Source organism: Saccopteryx bilineata, chromosome 3, assembly GCF_036850765.1.
Source record: "Saccopteryx bilineata isolate mSacBil1 chromosome 3, mSacBil1_pri_phased_curated, whole genome shotgun sequence".
Classification (NCBI taxonomy): Eukaryota; Metazoa; Chordata; class Mammalia; order Chiroptera; family Emballonuridae; genus Saccopteryx; species Saccopteryx bilineata.
Window position 1 is genome coordinate 242,438,808 of NC_089492.1, and position 18,723 is coordinate 242,457,530.

General features: G+C 43.3%; 1 protein-coding gene across 9 annotated transcripts in view; it reads right to left on the reverse strand.

Moving 5' to 3' along the window:
- Positions 1-3,479: 3,479 nt before the first annotated feature.
- The window catches only part of FGGY (FGGY carbohydrate kinase domain containing), a 456,511-nt gene continuing 441,267 nt past the window's right edge, over positions 3,480-18,723 (reverse strand). For all 9 annotated transcript variants that reach the window (XM_066269069.1, XM_066269063.1, XM_066269065.1 and 6 more), the window contains 2 exons: positions 9,757-9,818; positions 3,480-3,709 (listed from right to left, as the gene is read on the reverse strand). In XM_066269069.1, the coding sequence (XP_066125166.1) occupies positions 3,628-3,709; positions 9,757-9,818 (144 nt within the window). In that variant the 3' untranslated portion in view covers positions 3,480-3,627. The remainder of the gene's footprint in view (positions 3,710-9,756; positions 9,819-18,723) is intronic.

An 18,723-nucleotide genomic window follows, 5' to 3' on the forward strand; every position in this document is an offset into this window, starting at 1 on the left:
TGACAGAGGATCTCTAGGGTTCCCATGTTCCTTGCCTTATCTGTGTGTGTTTTCCTTTTTCTGTAAAGCAGTAGCAACCCCAAGTCAGGATTTGTTCGGATATGAGCTGCCTGGGAGAAGGACCAGCACCCTGAGCTGGTCACCCACAGCACGAGCACTGTAACGAAAGGGCCGTTGGTGGGGCACAATTCCACTCCAGCTGATACCAAGGGGGGACCCCCAAAGCTTTGAACCAAGACATCTGGATTTGGATCCTGTCTCTACCAACACCTGTGAGATTCTGGGCAAATTGTTTCTCTTTTCTGAGTCTCAACTTTCACAACTGGAACGTGAGGTTGATGCTGCCTACCTCTCAATGCTGTAGGAAGGACTGGAGAGAAGTAACATACAGGAAGGACGTGGGGAGTGGTTGGCTATTATTCATTGTCACACCCCCGTGTGCTTAGCCAGGCACAGCTACTGCATTCACCCCTGCTTTCCGTGAGCACACCCAGGCCTGCCCCATATTCCGAGTCAGTGCCAATCAGCTTTAGCAGCTGAAGCCTGTATGACAGTCTTGACATCTTGCCTAGATCCTGCTGGACCTGACTTCTCACAGGTACTAAATCCTACTCCTCAATCTTTTTACCCCAGCTCAAGCCCTGGCTGGTGTCTGGGTAAAGGAACTGGGCTTACTCCTGAGGCTGGACTGGACCCACACCCACCTTCCCGTGCCCAGCCCAAGATCTTTATACCCTTGGAATACTGTTGAATGCTATTGTAGAGTTAGCCTTTGCAACGGGGTGTGGTCATCCTACTCACTGATTTTGATTGTTATTATTCTGAGCATCTTCTAGATGTCAGACCCTGCAAAAAGATAAGCATGGTCCAGAAAGGGGAGCTAAGTGTTTTATGGAAATAATCTCATTTAATCCTCATTATGACCCTATAAAGTAGGCCCTATTAATATCTTCATTTTCAAAATGAGAAAACTGAGGCTTAGGGAGATTAAGGACCTTTCTCCAAGACACACAGCTAGTAAGAGGTAAAGCCAGGTCTAGAAAGCCAGGCCAGGGCTCACAGCCATAATGCCATATTGCTTTTCATCCACCTGTCAACCCTCCACTGCCTCCTCCGTTTTGGACTGCCAGATGTGCTCCATGGCGGCAGGCGCCTTCTCTCAAGGCAGCACCTCTCACCAGATGCTGGGATCCATTGCTTGTCTCCTCACTAGACTGGGAGCTCCTGGAGGGCAAGGACCACGTTTTATTTATCCCTGTTGCCCAGTGCTCACCTCGATACCTGGCACAGAAGTATGCCGAAAGATTTTTGTTGACTGAGTTGTATTGGCTTTTTCTTTTCTACCTGTTGACATCCCCAGATATCCTCTACCCAAACTCATCTAGCCTATGACAGCTCCAGAGTCAACACTGGCATTTACTCTTGGGTCTGAAATGAAGTGTGCGTGTATGTATGTGTACACATGTGTATGTCTGTGTGTGTTATGATATCAGCTGTTAAAGTAACTATTTCCCCCCCCAAAAAACATTTGCTACATCAAAAGCTTTCGGTCATCTTGTTTCTTTGGTTTCCTTTAATCTGGAAACTTTCCATAACATTTCTTTGTCTTTATGACATAGATATTGTTGAAGAAAATAGCCCATCAAAAAAAAACACAAAAAAACAAAAAAACAGAATGCTGCCCAATGTGGGATTATCTGATGTTTCCTCCTGATGAGATGCAGGTTATGCATCCCCAGCCAGCATGCTGCTGTGTTCTTCTCAGACTCTCACATCTGGAGACACATGATGTCTGTCTGCCCAGCTGAAGTTAATTTTAATCACCCAATCAAAATGTTGTCCTGTTTCTTCCCTGTATAGTTAACATTCTTTCTCCTCTTGTAACTAATAAGCAATCTGTGAGTAGACATTTTTAAGAGCATGCATACATCCTGTTACTCATCAAAATGCACCCCTGGATCCACAGCCAATTCCTGCCTGGACCTATCTTAGATATGATGATTGCACGATGATGGTTCTGCATTTCAAAGCCATATCTGATTCTAGACTGGATTCTATACAGGAAGGAATAATGCCATAAAGGACGTTATTGAGTTATTGACAAAACTGGAGTATAAATGGCAGGTTAAATAAAAGTGCTATATAACAGTAAAATCTACTGGAACTTACTCTCAGATGACTCATAAAAAATGTGTGTATAGGCCCTGGCCGGTTGACTCAGTGGTAGAGCGTCAGCCTGACGTGTAGGAGTCCCGGGTTCGATTCCCGGCCAGGGCACACAGGAGAAGCGCCCATCTGCTTCTCCACCCCTCCCCTTCTCCTTCCTCTCTGTCTCTCTCTTCCCCTCCTGCAGCCAAGGCTCCACTGGAGCAAAGTTTGCCCGGGCGCTGAGGATGGCTCTGTGGCCTCTGCCTCAGGCGCTAGAATGGCTCTAATTGCAGCAGAGCGACACCCCAAGATGGGCAGAGCATCGCCCCCTGGTGGGCATGCCGGGTGGATCCTGGTCAGGCGCATGCGGGAATCTGTCTGACTGCCTCCCTGTTTCCAGCTTCGGAAAAATACAAAAACAAACAAACAAACAAAAAATGTGTGTATATATATACATACAAGTATGTATATGCACACACTCATATATATACACACACACATATATATACACACATATACACATATGTATAAGTGTGTTGAGAGAACATGCGAACAGTAAAGCAAATGAGGTAAATGTTAAAACGTAAAAGTTAGGTACTTGTGTGTTCCTTGTATAATTTCTATTTTTACATTTTTAGAAGTTTGAAAAAAAAAAAAAGGTTACAATAGGCCCTGGCCAGTTGGCTCAGTGATAGAGCATTTGCCTGGTTCGATTCCCGGCCAGGGCACACAAGAGAAGCATCCATCTGCTGCTCCACCCCTCCCCCTCTCCTTCCTCTCTATCTCTCTCTTCCCCTCCCGCAGTGGAGGCTCCATTGGGGCAAAGTTGGCCTGAGTGCTGAGGATGGCTCTATGGCCTCCGCCTCAGGCACTAGAATGGCTCCTGTTGCAATGGAGCAATGCCCCAGATGGGCAGAGCATCACCTCCTAGTGGGCATGCCGGGTGGATCCCAGTCGAGTCCATGCAGAAGTCTGTCTCTCTGCCTCCCTGCTTCTCACTTCACACAAAAAAAATAAAGAAAAAAGAAAGAAAGAAAAAAAAAGGCAACAACAGCTTTTAGGCTCCTATAGAATGAACTTTAGATGTTTAGATGTCCCAGCAGTGCTCGCTTCGATAGCACATATACTAGATGTCCCAGCAGTAGCAATGTCTTTCATCTAATGGCTGACATTGAATCAATGAACAAGCACACATTTCCCCTGGACTGAGAGAACCCAAGGTCTCATCTCACAGGAGAGCCTATGACCCTCTGTGAACTTCTGTCCTTTGGATGGTGCCTGTGGAAATTGCTAAGTAAACAATGGTGGTATTTTGAAATGGAAGCCACTAGTTCAGGTTGGCCAGGTCTTGGCTTTCTTTATTAAAAGACAATACAGAAATGATAAAATGATACCTAAAAGGCCTTGACTATGAGATGAAATGACAAGCCCCGGGTGCAAGGCCACAGAACCTCTGGCACTGGCACCTGCAAGCTCTGTTCAGTCCCCTTTCATGATCGCTGCGTACTCCTTCTGGTGTTCAACCAGCTTCAGGAATACTTGATATTTCTTGTCATAATATCTGTGGGAGACAAAGGAGTATGTTGAACGATCTCAGACAAACTGTTATGCAGCTTCCCCTTACATTTATAATGGGATTATGTCTGTTATGGTTTTGCAGACACCCTCCCCCCATTTTTTTCAACACTTACAGCTTCCTGAGCAATGGATATTCTCTCTATTATCTCTAATCTACATGGAGCGTTCTAATCTTCATTTTAGAAGTAAAGACATTTGCTCAGAGAGGCATGTCTAGTAGGGTAAATAAAAGCTGGCGGGGCTGGAATTCAAATGCAAGGTCTGCCTGATCTCAAAGTCTCCTCCGTAATGTACTGAGAGTCTCGGGCTTAACACAGAACCTTTCACATTCCCTGCTCCAATAAATGTTCCATATATGACTAGCCCCAGGTTTGACAGCTGGTTTAAAACCACAGCCTTGCCAGGGACGAGACTAAACATTTTAATTACCCATTGCAGATTCCACACCTACATGTCCTTTATCTGGCAGTAAGGCCCCATGAAAACGTGACTAACGCCTTTCCTGTAGCTGTGCCCTGCCTTCTGGGCATCCCACCGTGGACCCTGCCCTTCCTGTACTCGCCAGCTGACTCTTCAGAGGAGACCTGTTAGAACTCAGCGTTGGCTATGAGTCAGATGGCAGAGCAAGTCCCATCCTGAAAGGGATAAGAGTAGCTAAGACAGATTATACTTCAGATTATACTTAAAACTCTGTCCTTACTCCTCCTGCTTGGGAGGAGATCACATGGGGGGCAGGGTTGATGAAGCCAGGTTAGCATGTCTTCTTAGTAGATTCTGGGGAGCTCCGAAAAAGTCTTCATGAGGGAACGCTGGTGCCAGCTCATGAACTGGGCAGAGAGATTATAAGAATGGCCCTGGAACTTCTTGTAAACATGCTCAGTAGGTTCATAGAGTCCATCTTAGGCATTATGGTAACTCCAGAGCTGTGACGGGGCCAAACACTTAAAGAGGTGGACTCTGAAGCCTGGGTTTGACTCGCAGCTCAGTCTGTTACTACCTGTGTGACCTTGGGTCTGTTATGCATTGTACTTACTCTCTTTGTGTCTATAAATTCCTCCTTTGTAAATGAGAATAATTATAGGGTCTACCTGAAGAGCTGATAGTTTGAATTAAATTAGATAACCTATGAAAAGCACTTAGAATACTGCCTTGCTCATAGTTAGTGATATCAGTGCTAGTTATGGTTACTACTTTTTAAAAAATTAATATTCCAATAGTTCCATTAATAGAGCTATATGTAGGTTCTACTAAAAGCTATACAGTGAGTCTCTAAATTTATTAATTACAGAATGATTGGGGGATGGAAATTGTCTCCTTTTAATGATATGCTATGACAATTTAATGCTAAGTAATTCTTTTACTCTGTCAGAGTTCCTAACTTGGGAATCTCAAAACTGCTAGGAGGGAGCTTGGCTCAGTAACCCTTCTCAGACCCTTGAAGATTTCCGGTTTTAATACTGACAGCTCTAGAGTAATGTTTTGGCCTCATTCTTTGTACAGTGGTAAAAACACCTCTTTTGCAGGCAGAGAAACCTGGTTGACTCTGGACAACTTTTAAAAATGGTCTGAGCCTCAGTTTCCCTGCTGTAAGAGGGTGATAACAGTTTTAAACAAGAAATTGAACGTGATATACTCCATGAGCTTTCAAGTGCTAACAAATGTGAACTAATGTTCTTGTACACTTTTATTATCCTAGAATGCCAAGAGATGGATGTTTTTCCTTTTTTACACATGAGGAGCTGAGGTCCGAACCTCCCTTTTTCTCCCCTGTGCTTTTTATTTTCCAAATTGTTTTATTTTGAAAAAAATACAAGTGACATGAAGTTTTCCATTTTAACCATTTTTTAAGTGTACAGTTTAGTGGCATTAAGAAATTCACATTATTGTGTAACTATCACCACCGTCCATTCACGAAACTCTTTTCATCTTTACAACCGAAACTCAGCACCCATTAAACAGTGACTCCCCATTTCCCACTCTCCCTAGCCCCCGTCAACCACCTTCTACTTTCTGGCTCTATAATTTTAACTACTCTAATTATTTCGTATAAGTGGAATCACACAGTATTTGTCGTTTTTTGACTGGCTTATTTCATTTTATATAATGTTCTCAAGGTTCATTCATGTCATAGTAGACATCAGACTATCCTCCCTTTTTAAAAATGAATGATATTACATTGTATGCATATAACATATTTTGTTTTCTCCATTCATTCATTGATACACAGTTGGGGTACTTCTCTGTTCTAGCTACTGTGAATGGGGCTGCTATGAGTGTGGGTGTACAAATATCTCTCTGAATTCCTGCTTTCAGTTCTTTTGCGTATATTCCCAAAGTGGAATTTCTGGACCATATGGTAGTTCTATTTTTAATTTTTGAGGAATCACCATACTATTTTCTACAGTGGCTGCACCATTTTCATATCTGCCAATAGTGATCAAGGGTTCAAATTTCTCCAATCCTCATTAACAGCTGGTACATATACATATATTTTGATAGGTCCCATCATAATGGGTGTAGATGATATCTCATTATAGTTTTGATTTGTATTTCCTGAATGACTAGAAATGAATAGAAAGCATCTTTTCATATGTTCATAGGCCATTTGCTTATCTTCTTTAGAAAAATGTCTATTCAAGTTCTCTGCGCATATTTTTTAAATTTTTTTGGCAGAGACAGAGAGGCAGAGTGAGGGATAGATAGGGACAGACAGGAAGGGAGAGAGATGAGAAGCATCATTTCTTCATTGTGGCACTTTAGTTGTTTATTGATTGCTTTCTCATATGTGCCTTGACGGGGGTGGGGAGCTACAACAGACCAAGTGACCTCCTGCTCAAGCCAGCGACCTTGGGCTCAGGCTGGTGAGCCTTGCTCAAACCAGATGAACCCACGCTCAAGCTGGCAACATTGGGGTTTCGAACCTGGGTCCTCCGCATCCCAGTCTGATGCTCTATCCACTGTGCCACCATCTGGTTAGGCTCTCTGACCATTTTTTTTATTTGCTTGTTTTGTTGTTGAGTTTTAGGAATTCTAAAGATATTCTGGATATTAATCCTATATTAGATACATGAAATGCAAATATTTTCTCTCATTCTGTAGGATGCTTCTTTTTTTTTTATTCTGTTGATAATGCTTTTTTTTTTTTTGCATTTTTTTTTTCCTGAAGCTGGAAACAGGGAGAGACAGTCAGACAGACTCCCGCATGCGCCCGACCGGGATCCACCCGGCACGCCCACCATGGGGCAACACTCTGCCCACCAGGGGGCGATGCTCTGCCCATCCTGGGCGTCGCCATGTTGCGACAGAGCCACTCTAGCGTCTGGGGCAGAGGCCAAGGAGCCATCCCCAGTGCCCGGGCCATCTTTGCTCCAATGGAGCCTCGGCTGCGGGAGGGGAAGAGAGAGACAGAGAGGAAGGCGCGGCGGAGGGGTGGAGAAGCAAATGGGCGCTTCTCCTGTGTGCCCTGGCCAGGAATCGAACCTGGGTCCTCCGCACACTAGGCCGACGCTCTACTGCTGAGCCAACCGGCCAGGGCTGATAATGCTTTTTAATGAACAAATTTTTCTAGGGCACTTTCAAGGGACGGCTCTAAGACCACAGATAAATTTGGTCTGAGAATATGGCTGAGATTTGGGATCCTTATAAAAGGTCTATTGAACAAAGTCACTAGATTATGCTTTCTGTGATCCTGATTTTAAAAACCAAGTGAATCTTCTCTCTTCCAAATTCTCCCCACGTTCAGTCAGTTGCTCCTGTGTGGCATGGCAGAGACCTAAGTATATATATACACATTCCACACCGATGACGTGATTTCAGGGAAACTGTCTCCCTTTCTACTTGCAACTCTTAAGGCAACCTGCAGATGGTGCCAGAGCACCGTGTGTGCCTCCTCCACAAAGGCAGTTTCCCTGCTGACGGCAAATTAAGATTTCTTTGCAAAAGGAGCACATAGGCTTACTGAAAGAACTGAAAAACAGACTTCCCTCAAAAGTCTTGGGAAGGTCACCAAAGAGATGGTGAAAAATATTCTGTTTCTAATTTCAACAAAAGCTAGCCCATATTGGGAATTCAGATCTCTCACCGCTCCTGAGTTGAGCTTCCTATTATTAGGTCCTGTCAGCCCTGTATTTAGAGAGGAGTTCATATATGGAGGGTTAATAGCCGAACTCCATTTGGACACATTCGTTAAGAAATGAAAAGAAATTTAATTACGTTGTCTGTGGATATTTCCAACTGTGCTCAATACTGACCGTGCTTTGGTGGGATCGGCACCTTTGCCTGTCCATGACTTAAGGTGAAATTTGCTTTTATGTTCAACCTCATATATACTGCTCACAAACATTAAGGGATATTTCAAAATGAATATGAAACGATTTTTAAAAAGAAGCATTTGATTTTTATTTTTGTTAAACAAGAATATCAGAAACGTATGCCCTGGCCGGTTGGCTCAGCGGTAGAGTGTCGGCCTGGCGTGCGGGGGACCCGGGTTCGATTCCCGGCCAGGGCACATAGGAGAAGCGCCTATTTGCTTCTCCACCCCCACCCCCTCCTTCCTCTCTGTCTCTCTCTTCCCCTCCCGCAGCCAAGGCTCCATTGGAGCGGAGATGGCCCGGGCGCTGGGGATGGCTCCTTGGCCTCTGCCCCAGGCGCTAGAGTGGCTCTGGTCCCGGCAGAGTGACGCCCGGGAGGGGCAGAGCATCGCCCCCTGGTGGGCAGAGCGTCGCCCCTGGTGGGCGTGCCGGGTGGATCCCAGTCGGGCGCATGCGGGAGTCTGTCTGTCTCTCCCCGTTTCCAGTTTCAGAAAAATAAAAAAAAAAAAAAAAAAAAAAAAAAAAAGAATATCAGAAAAGTAAATGAAGTCAAAGAAAGTTGTCCGATTATGCAAATGAGATGCAAAACCAACTTTTTTTCATTGGTGAAAATGCACTATACAAAAAAGCTGAAAGTACTAGAGTATCTGCACGTTCCCTGATCCCCTATTTTCCAGAAATTATAAAAGCCCCAACTGTCCCTTCATCTTTAAACTCACTATAAGTGACTTAATGGAGCTTTTTTCTCTGTCACCAGGATTTCTGACAGTCTTCCATCTGATCACTCTGCTTCTACCCTAGGTCCTCCAGTTCTTCCTCTAAGAGGGATCTTTCTAAAATCTGCATCTGACCAGGTCCCACCACTGCTCACAATTCAGTATCTCCATGCTGCCTGCAGGAGGAAGTCTGGCCTCAAACTCCCCATGACAGGAGTCTGTCTGCTCTCCCATATACAGTTTCACATCCACCAGGCCCCATCTCATACTTTGCACTTCAGAATTATGAGTTGTTTATAGTTACCTGACATACCATGCTGCTCTCACCTTTATAACTTTGCCTGTTATTCCCTCTACTAAGAATGTCCTTCCCTGTCTTGTCCTGTCTGACAATTTCTTTTAAGCCTTTCAACTCAGCTAGACTTAACCTCCTCTCACCCCTACAGGGTCACATTCCTTAATTCTTTGGACTGCTGTGTACAATTTATACCTTTGTTCTGATAGAATCCTTGTGCATAAATAAGGTTGTTTTATTCCCCTTTAAATCTAAGGCTAAGGAGCATAACGCTTTGAATATAGCAGGAGCTCAGGAAATTAGTGGTTTGTGACTTGGGGTTAAAATACTGATCAAGGTCATGATGTAGCTCTCAATGGCAAATGATGCAAAGGGTAAGAGAATGGACAGATGCTACTGTGTCCTTTGATGGAAGATAGAGGAGATCCACACTTTAGAACAGAGAAGACCAGACATGCTGCTGGCTTTTCCCAGGCAGAACACTGTCTGAGCACCCAGGAGTTTGTACTTGACCCCCACATGTGGCCCTACCTAGCTCTGTGATCAGAGGTAGCTGAAAGTGCCCTTACCGCTCTGGTGTTTAGTTTTATCAACTATTAAATGAAAGGACCGGATGAGCTGACCTCCCAGGTTTATTCCAGCTCTAGAGTTGCATGTGTCTATGTGCTCTCATTCCTTACCATTGTGCATATAAAAGACATCAACTTACCTTTTATCCTCATCTCTGGGAAACACTACTTTCCCAACTTTGCTCATTCCTGCCATTGCCTCCTGTAAAAAAGAAAACAGAGTTGGGAAGCTAAAACCGAAGTGAGGCTTGTCCCAGGCAAGAGATTCTAATTAAAATTCATTTTCCCTTTAAGATATTCAGTTAGTCCATTTTTCTTTCAACTCATTTTCTCTGGTAATGGGAATAAAACCCCAATAAACACTAAAAGTTACATCTCTGAGCACACAGCTTGGGCTTGTTAAATGGTTGGTTATTGAGGCCTCCTGGCCATAAACTGCCCAGAAGGTGAAGCTTTTGTGATCACTTGCAGAGAACGGTAAGAGAGAATTATTTGCCCTTCTCCTTGCCAGGACACCTGGGCTTAAGAAGGCACCATAATCAGCCACTGAGCTTGTTGTCTACTTAACTCAAAATAACAGTAACTAGATGGAAGCCACTTTGCACCTGCATTATAAGGATAAAATATTTAAGACCTCTTCATTTCACCTTTGGCTGTTTTATTCCAGCATCTTTGAAATTGTGAGTACAGATGTAGGACCTCTGGGCTAAGTCCAATTGACTAGAGTTCTGGAATGTGACTTGAGAACATTCTTGTCTTTGGCATAGAGCATTCAGACAGCAAGTTGCAGTGTCTGGGTGAACATGGTCTGGTGTGGGCAGCATCAAGATCAGCCACAGATTGTGTCACCTCCATTTTATAACTGAATTGGTTCGGTTTCCTTGGGCAGTCTCCCAGTGCCGTTAAAGCTATGGGAGAGTAGGGGCAAATTGAGTGAACCCACACTTCGAAATCCAGCAGACTTCACTAGGGAAACTGCAAGCAACAGCATGACAAAGGTCCTCAGAACAGGCTCTATCTTAGGAACAGCTACTGAGGTCCTATTGTCAAGGGTAGAGTCATTCTGGGTTCACATACACACAGCTTCTTATTCCATATATTTGTGAATTACTCACTATGTACCAGACACTGTGCTAGGGACCCAGATTTGCATAAGACATATGCTTTGTCCTGGAGAAACTCACATACTAGCAGGGGAGGAAAGAATGTGAAAAGCTGACTGCCACACAGGATGTGAGGGACCCTGGTATATTTAAACATATCCAAGTAGCCCCTGCCCATCCTTGCCACCTTACTGTGATTTTACACACACACACACACACACACACACACACACACACACACACTCACACACACACACACATTTACCATTAATACCCTTTAAAAAATTATTTAGAAAGTTAAATTTAACGAAGTGACATTGAGAGTACATACGTTTCAGGTAAACATTTCCATAGCATTTGAACTGTTGATTATGTTGTGTATTCATCACTCAAAATCAAGTCAAATCATTTACATCATCTTGTATTTGTGCCTCTTTACACCCTTCTTCCACATCCCCCTCCCTCACAACCCCCATAACCACTTCACTCTTATCCATGTCCACGAGTCTCAGTTTTATATCCCATCTATGTGTGATATCATACAGTTCTTGGCTTTTTTACTTATTTCTCTTAGTATAATGTTCTCAAGGTCTATCCATTTTGTCATAAATGGCAATACGTTGATTCCTCCCTCCCTCCCTCCCTCCCTCCCTCCCTCCCTCCCTCCCTCCCTCCCTCCCTTCCTTCCTTCCTTCCTTCCTTCCTCCTTTTTAATGATAGGGAGAAGGCAGAGACAGTCTCCCACATGCACCCCAACTGGGATCCACTCAGCAAGCCCACTAGGGGGCTATGCTCTGCCCATCTGAGGCATTGCTCTGTAGCTCAGCAACTGAGCTCTTCTTAATGCCTGAAGTGGAAGCCATGGAGCCATCCTGAGCACCCAGAGTCAACTCGCTCCAATTGAGCCATGGCTGAGGGAGGGGAAGAGAGAGAGAGAGAGAGAGAGAGAGAGAGAAGTGAGAGAGGGAAGGGTGGAGAAGCAGGAAACAGATGGGTACTTCTTCTCCTATGTGTTCTGACCGGGAATTGAACCTGGGACCTCCACACGCCAGGCTGATACTCTACCACTGAGTCAAACAGCCAGGCTGTCATTTCTTATGGCTGAGTAGTATTACACTGTATATATGTACCACATATTCTTTATCCAATCCTCTACTGAGGAACAACCATTATGGAAGAAAGTATGGTAGTTCCTCAAAAAAGTTAAGAATAGAACTGCCATATGACTCAGCAATCCCTCTACTGGGTATTTACCCCCCAAAATAGAAAACATTGGTACATAAATACACATGCACCCTCATGTTCATTGCAGCATTATTCATAGTGGCCAAGACATGGAAACAATTAATACCCTCTGACATGTCATGTATTTACTGGCTCATGTGTTCCTTATCTGCTTTCTCTACTCCTTGCCTCAAGCAGAATGTAGGAAAGGCCAGCAGGCTCTTCTGTCTTCTTCTAAATCTCAGCATCTAGAATATTCATAAAACATATCGAGCCCCGTCCATGTACCAAACACAGCACTCAGTAATGAGTTCACAGAATACAGAGATGAAGAATGCATGAGTTCTTTCATCAAGGGGCTCACCATATAATAGAAAAGACGTTTACCATGATTAAAATAGAGTGTGATAAATACTATACTAGAAGCAGATAAACTGCCTTTTCTTTTCTTTTTTTTCAATTAGCAACAATCATACTCTGGATAAACCTCATTGGCTACCATACTGCCACTGTGAAAAGCTGATGTTTAAAAAAAATCATTAAAAATAGTTATTCAAGGGTTAGGCAACGTGGAGGCATCTTCATCTGCTAACCACTTACACATATTTCTACTCTGGCAAGGACGCTCCCCAACGATGATAAGAACATTCTGAAATAGTCATCTGCCTTCAACAGAGTGGGGAGACCAGGGATACTCAGAGAAGCAAGCACACTGACAGAAGAGAAGAAATGGCAGAAGATTTTAAATATTAGAAAACATTATTAAAAATGAAATCATGGCCTGACCAGGCAGTGGTGCAGTGAATAGAGTTTCGGCCTGGGATGCTGAGGTCCCAGGTTCGACATCCCGAGGTTATTGGCTTGAGCTCTGGTTCATCCAGCTTGAGCACGGGTCTCTGGCTTGAGCGCGGGGTTGCTGGTTTGAGCATAGGATCACGGACATGACCCCATGGTTGCTGGCTTGAAACCCAAGGTTCGTGGCGTGAGCCCAAGGTCTCTGGCTTAAGCAACGGGTCACTGGCTCGGCTGGAGCCCCCAGGTCAAGGCACATATGAAAAAGTAATCAATGAGCAACTAAGATGCTGCAACTATGAGTTGATGCTTCTCATCTCTCTCCCTTCCTGTCTATCTGGTCTGACCCTGTCTCTGTCTCCCTCCCCCACCCCAAAAAACAAACAAACAAACAAAAACCAAAATGAAATCATGGTGAAAGTATAAAAAACAACAGGGTAGTCTGGTACTATTTTGTGAAGAGGCAAAGACATCTGAGCGAAAGTCACTGGCGTTCCACTTAACAAGGATATTTTAAGAGCTCTGCTCACCCCAACATATGAAAGAACATTTTCCTTCATAGACTCAATTCTGACTCCTAAAGTCATGCCCGTGCCTTGCTAAGATGGCCGCAGCAAGGCCCATCCTGTTTTGCCCTTGCTTCCTTCTTCAGAGTCCTGCTCTGTTATGATCTGGGCAGGGGAGGAGAGTCTCTTCTCCTCTCCCTCCCTTGACTCTTGGAATGCTCTCAGGGAATATTCATCTTGGTCATACTTAGGCCTCAGGTTGGAGATAGCATCCCAGGACTGCCTTCCCAGGTGGGATCCGGAAACTTTTGTTATATAGGGTGCTCCTATATGTTACGTTCCTTCCCACTGTAACAGATGTGTAGAAAAAAGGCAGACCTGGATTCTTTCTCTCTTTTCTTCATATCAATTCTGCTTGTTTTTAAAATAAATTATCAAGAAACAGCCTGGCCTGTGTTGGCACAGAGGATAAAGCATCGACCTGGAACACTGAGGTTGCTGGTTCGAAACTCTGCACTTGCCCAGTCAAGGCACACACGAGAAGCAACTACTATGAGTTGATGCTTCCTGCTCCTCCCTCAGCCTTTCTCTTTATCCTCATTCTAAAAATCAATAAATAAAATCCTTTTTTTTTAAAAAAGTATATTTTAAAAATATATTATCAAGAAACAAACACCAGCAACAGTGTTTTCAAAGGTTTAAAAAGAGGTTAGTTTGTTTCTTTAAAAAAGTACAGACCTGCCTGACCAGGCGGTGGCGCAGTGGATAGACCACTGAACTGGGACACAAAGGACCCGGGTTCGAGACCCTGCGCTTACCAGCTTGAGCACAGGCTCATCTGGTTTGAGCAAGGCTCACCAGCTTGAGCCGAAGGTCACTGGCTTGAGCAAAGGGTCACTCAGTCTGCTGTAGCCCTTCAGTCAAGGCACATATGAGAAAGCAATCAATGAACAACTAAGGTGCCACAACAAAGAATTGATGCTTCTTATCTCTCTCCCTTCCTGTCTGTCTGTCTCTGTCACACACACACACACACACACACACACACACACACACACGGCATAGACTTAAGCATTGAACTTAGCTCAGGTATCTACTCCTTGGAAAAGAGTTTTTCTGACTTATCCCACAGCCTGCCTTCCTCCTAGAAGGACCTTTTTGCTCCCACAGCAACCTGCGCTTCCAGCCATCATAGCATTTATGATACGGCACCAAAGTTTGTTAGCACATCAGTCTCCTCAACTGGACTGCGAGCTCCTTAAGACAAGAACTTCTATAATTATTTCCACTGCCAAACCCAGTATCTGGTATAGCATACATATTGAGGGAATGTATGAGATGAATGAACTTAAGGATCATGCATATGACAGAAAGTGAGAATGGAAGTTTTGGCACAGATCTAAGGATGACAGATATACGATACCAAAGTGATGGAAAAGACCACCCTGAAGAATTTGAGAACGGGTGGTTGAGATCCCATGAATCAAGTCTTAAACCTTTCATCTACATGGAAGGTTAGAAAAAGAGCTGGTTTTTAGGAGAGAGCTGTTGGTTTATTGTGTTTCAGGCCTTCTTCTAGGGGAGGCGTGAGAGGAGTCTCCTGCCTCACAAATCAAGAGAGCAGGGTTTCACTGAGACTGACAGGGAACTTGATGTGCCCCTAGGTTGTGGGACCCAGTGGATAGAATGGGACTTCTGTCTGGAAGAGAAGGGCTGGTTCGGCACTTCAGTGTGGAAGTCAAGGGCTGGTTGCACTGCCAGAGCCTATAATCATTGGATCTGTCTATAATCTTCATATAACAGAGGGTGGGGAACTCTTTAGAGGACCAACACCAGTCTGTGGACCAGCAGTTGAAAAACACTGATCTAAATGACTTCGTATGTATCTAAGAAAGCAGTGGAGCTGCCAGAATTTCTTAACGAGGGCAGATAAAAAATAGTTGCAAATATATCAAGGATTAGAGGGAGTAAAAAATACAGTTGTCTCTCAATTCTATCTCAAGAATTGTGTTTGTCCTAAATACAAGCTATATGCACTTGCACAATAAACACTGGATCAACATATACTGCCACGTGAACAGGTTCAAGAGCATGGGTGATTTTTTTCCTTCTTGTTTTTTAATGTGTTTTCTAACTTTTCCACAATAATTGTAAGAAAAATAAAAATATATTGCATTCTAAAAAAAAATAAAGTTATGCTTACAGGCAGTTACAATGACTCGCGCTCATTCTCTTCTCCCCTGGGAGGCAGGACTCACTGTGGGTATTTGACACGAGAAGGAGAATGCCCAGAGGATCAGTGCTGTCATCAGAAACAGCACCGCTGAGTTTTCTGATTTTTCCAAATAATTAACATAAAACTAAAACCTCATGAACCCACTGGCTGCAATAGATCTGGAAATTACCACAGCAAAACAATACAGATTTATTATGGAAATGCTGACACGTGCTAAATATAGTCACCCCTCCACACACACACAATACATTTCTGTTTAAAAGGGTCTATTTGAAGTTGGCCTCAAAATTCATACTTTTTGTCAGCAAGCGGGAGCTGGACAATCATAATTTGCAGCATGCTACCCTCTGTGTTGGAGAGTCTAGACAGCACAATGAATGCAGTGACTTTTTCCTTTTTGCCCACACAATGAAAGCTTTTTAAAAACAAAATATTTTGTAAAATCGCCATTTAATCACTTTTCTTTCTCTCTCTAAGGCAGAGCTATAAATAAACCATGAAAGTTCACATTTGATCATTACTTCTGAAAGCAAGGGAAGGGTTTCTGTAGGAAAAAATGGGGACCCTGTACCCTGGCCATGAAAGAAGGCATTCATGGGGTCTGCCCCTTCCCTGCCGGGACAAGGCCGAGCTACCAGTCTGCACACACGGCTCACCACTTCTCTGGGGGCAGCGTTGGCAGTCAACAGGACTGTGTGGGCGCGGGAAACACCCAGTTCTCATGCATTATGGCCTGGTTTGGGAGCTACCAAAGGGCTTTAGGTTATACTGGGGTTAGTTACCCTGGGAAATTAGGTTAAAGAAAAAAACAGGCTCTTCAGCACCCATGGAGAAGATGGGGATTCCATAAGTGGCAGACACACTGACCTAGGGAGTAGAGGACTTGGTACCTTCTCCCCTCCGCAGGGGAAGGGGAACAGTGGCCGTAAGACTTTAGTACAACTATCAGGAAGTCTAGACCTAGGCACCAAAGGCACCACAAGGTTGGCAGTGTCCAGAGACTCCATCTGTAGGAAGTGACCAAGAAGCTGGCATTGTGGGAGGTACACTGTGAGCTCCCTGAAGGTAGAAACTAGGTCATGATAGGTCTCATGCCTGGCCCATCCTCGCACTTACAGGTGCTTGGTTCCTGATGACTTTCACAACAGGACATTGTGTGGTTATCTAAGCCAGTGTTTCTAAAGTAGCATGTGTGCACCCCAGGGAGTGCTCAAGATGTTGCCTAAGGATTCCGGAAGAAAATGTTAAAAGTGTCATTTATATGAGTTTTAATCTAAGGAAATAAATGAAGCCTGATTAGCACTTAACATGCAGATTGTCACCAGATCCATTAGTTGGTCCACACATCACATGGCCGTGAGTTTTGTAAGATATGTGAGGTTTCCTAAGAGAAGAATGGGAACTCCACAACCCTGAGGGGACGACAGCATGGCATGCCCTCCTCTGTCCACAGATGCTAGTGATTTGGAACGTTGTCATTTACATGGTCTAGGGCAGGGGTCCCCAAACTACGGCCCGCGGGCCACATACGGCCCCCTGAGGCCATTTATCCGGCCCCCGCCGCACTTCTGGAAGGGCACCTCTTTCATTGGTGGTCAGTGAGAGGAGCACATAGTTCCCATTGAAATATTGGTCAGTTTGTTGATTTAAATTTACTTGTTCTTTATTTTAAATATTGTATTTGTTCCCGTTTTGTTTTTTTACTTTAAAATAAGATATGCACAGAGTGCACAGGAATTTGTTCATAGTTTTTTTTATAGTCCGGCCCTCCAATGGTTTGAGGGACAGTGAATTGGCCCCCTGTGTAAAAAGTTTGGGGACCCCTGGTCTAGGGATTCATTGGTATTATCTAGTTTATTTAAATTAACCTTCACAAAATGGGCAACCAGCTGAAAAGGATTCAGTCAATGGATTAAAGGTAATGGTGATAATTCAAATTCAAGTAAATAAGAAAATGGTGACACATCTTTTTGGGACTAACTCTTCATATTATAAGCTTAAACCAATAAAGACCTAGTCCAGATAAGATTTAGAAAAAAAATCAAAATGATCAAGAATACTGTTTGATCAACACACACAAAAATAATAGAAACAGAGGCAAGAGACACATAGAACAGACGGACAGCTGTCAGAGTGGTGGCAAGGGAGGGGGGTGGATCAAAGAAGGTGAAGGAACTGAACAAAAATCATATATACATAACACACGGACACAGACAACAGTGTGACGAGAGCCGAGGACAGGGGGGTGGTGGCAAAGGGAAGGTGGACAAGGGGGGAAGGGAACAGAAAGAGAGCTTGCTTAGAGTGGAGGGGACACAATACAGGGTGCAGATGGCATTATATTGAGTTGTACATTTTAAACCTATATGATTTTGAGTACCAGTGTTATCCCAACAAATTCAATTAATAAAAAATATAAATAAAATAAAATAGGGGTAACTTTGACATAATAATTATAATTTTAATGATAGAATAATTAACAAAAATATTAAACATTAGTTACAATTGAGTGCTCTAATGCTAAACATTATAAATTCCAATTTTATTATATCATCTGGGCTCATATTATTGATATTGGGTTATAAAGTAATTATTAATAAAAATTCTATTCTATCAATATAATTATGTAGTACTATTACAATATTAATGAGTAGAAACTTAATTTTGAATAAAAATATTATCACCACACACTAAAAATGAATACTGTTTGAGAGATAATACACAGGCACAAACAAAAGCATTTAGAAATCATCAAAAGTAATTTTTAAAAAATCATTAAAAACTTTCCTGACCCTAGATGTATAGTGTACCTATATATACTGCATAATGTTAGTTAGTATGAAGACAGCTATATTTCACCTGTTTTACTGTATACATAATCTATAAGCACAGAACACATCCACACCTTTTCTTAAATAAATTTCCATGTATTGAGGATGCACGGGCACAATTTTTTTTAATTGACAGGGTGTATTATCAAAAAAAAGTGGCATCTATTGATTTAGCAGACAATTGCCATGGTCATTGCAATGTTGCTGGTTTAACCAACCTTTCCCAGGTGCCAAATCCATGCTGTGCACTGTGCTGCTTTATGTACATAATGTTCTTAATCCTCAAAGCGACTTTATGACACAGATGTTATCATCTATTCACACTTTATGAATCAAGGAAGTAAAGAGTATAAGGAATTTTCCCAAGGTCATAAAGCCAATATAGAGTACAGGCAAAATTCAAGCCCATTTCTGA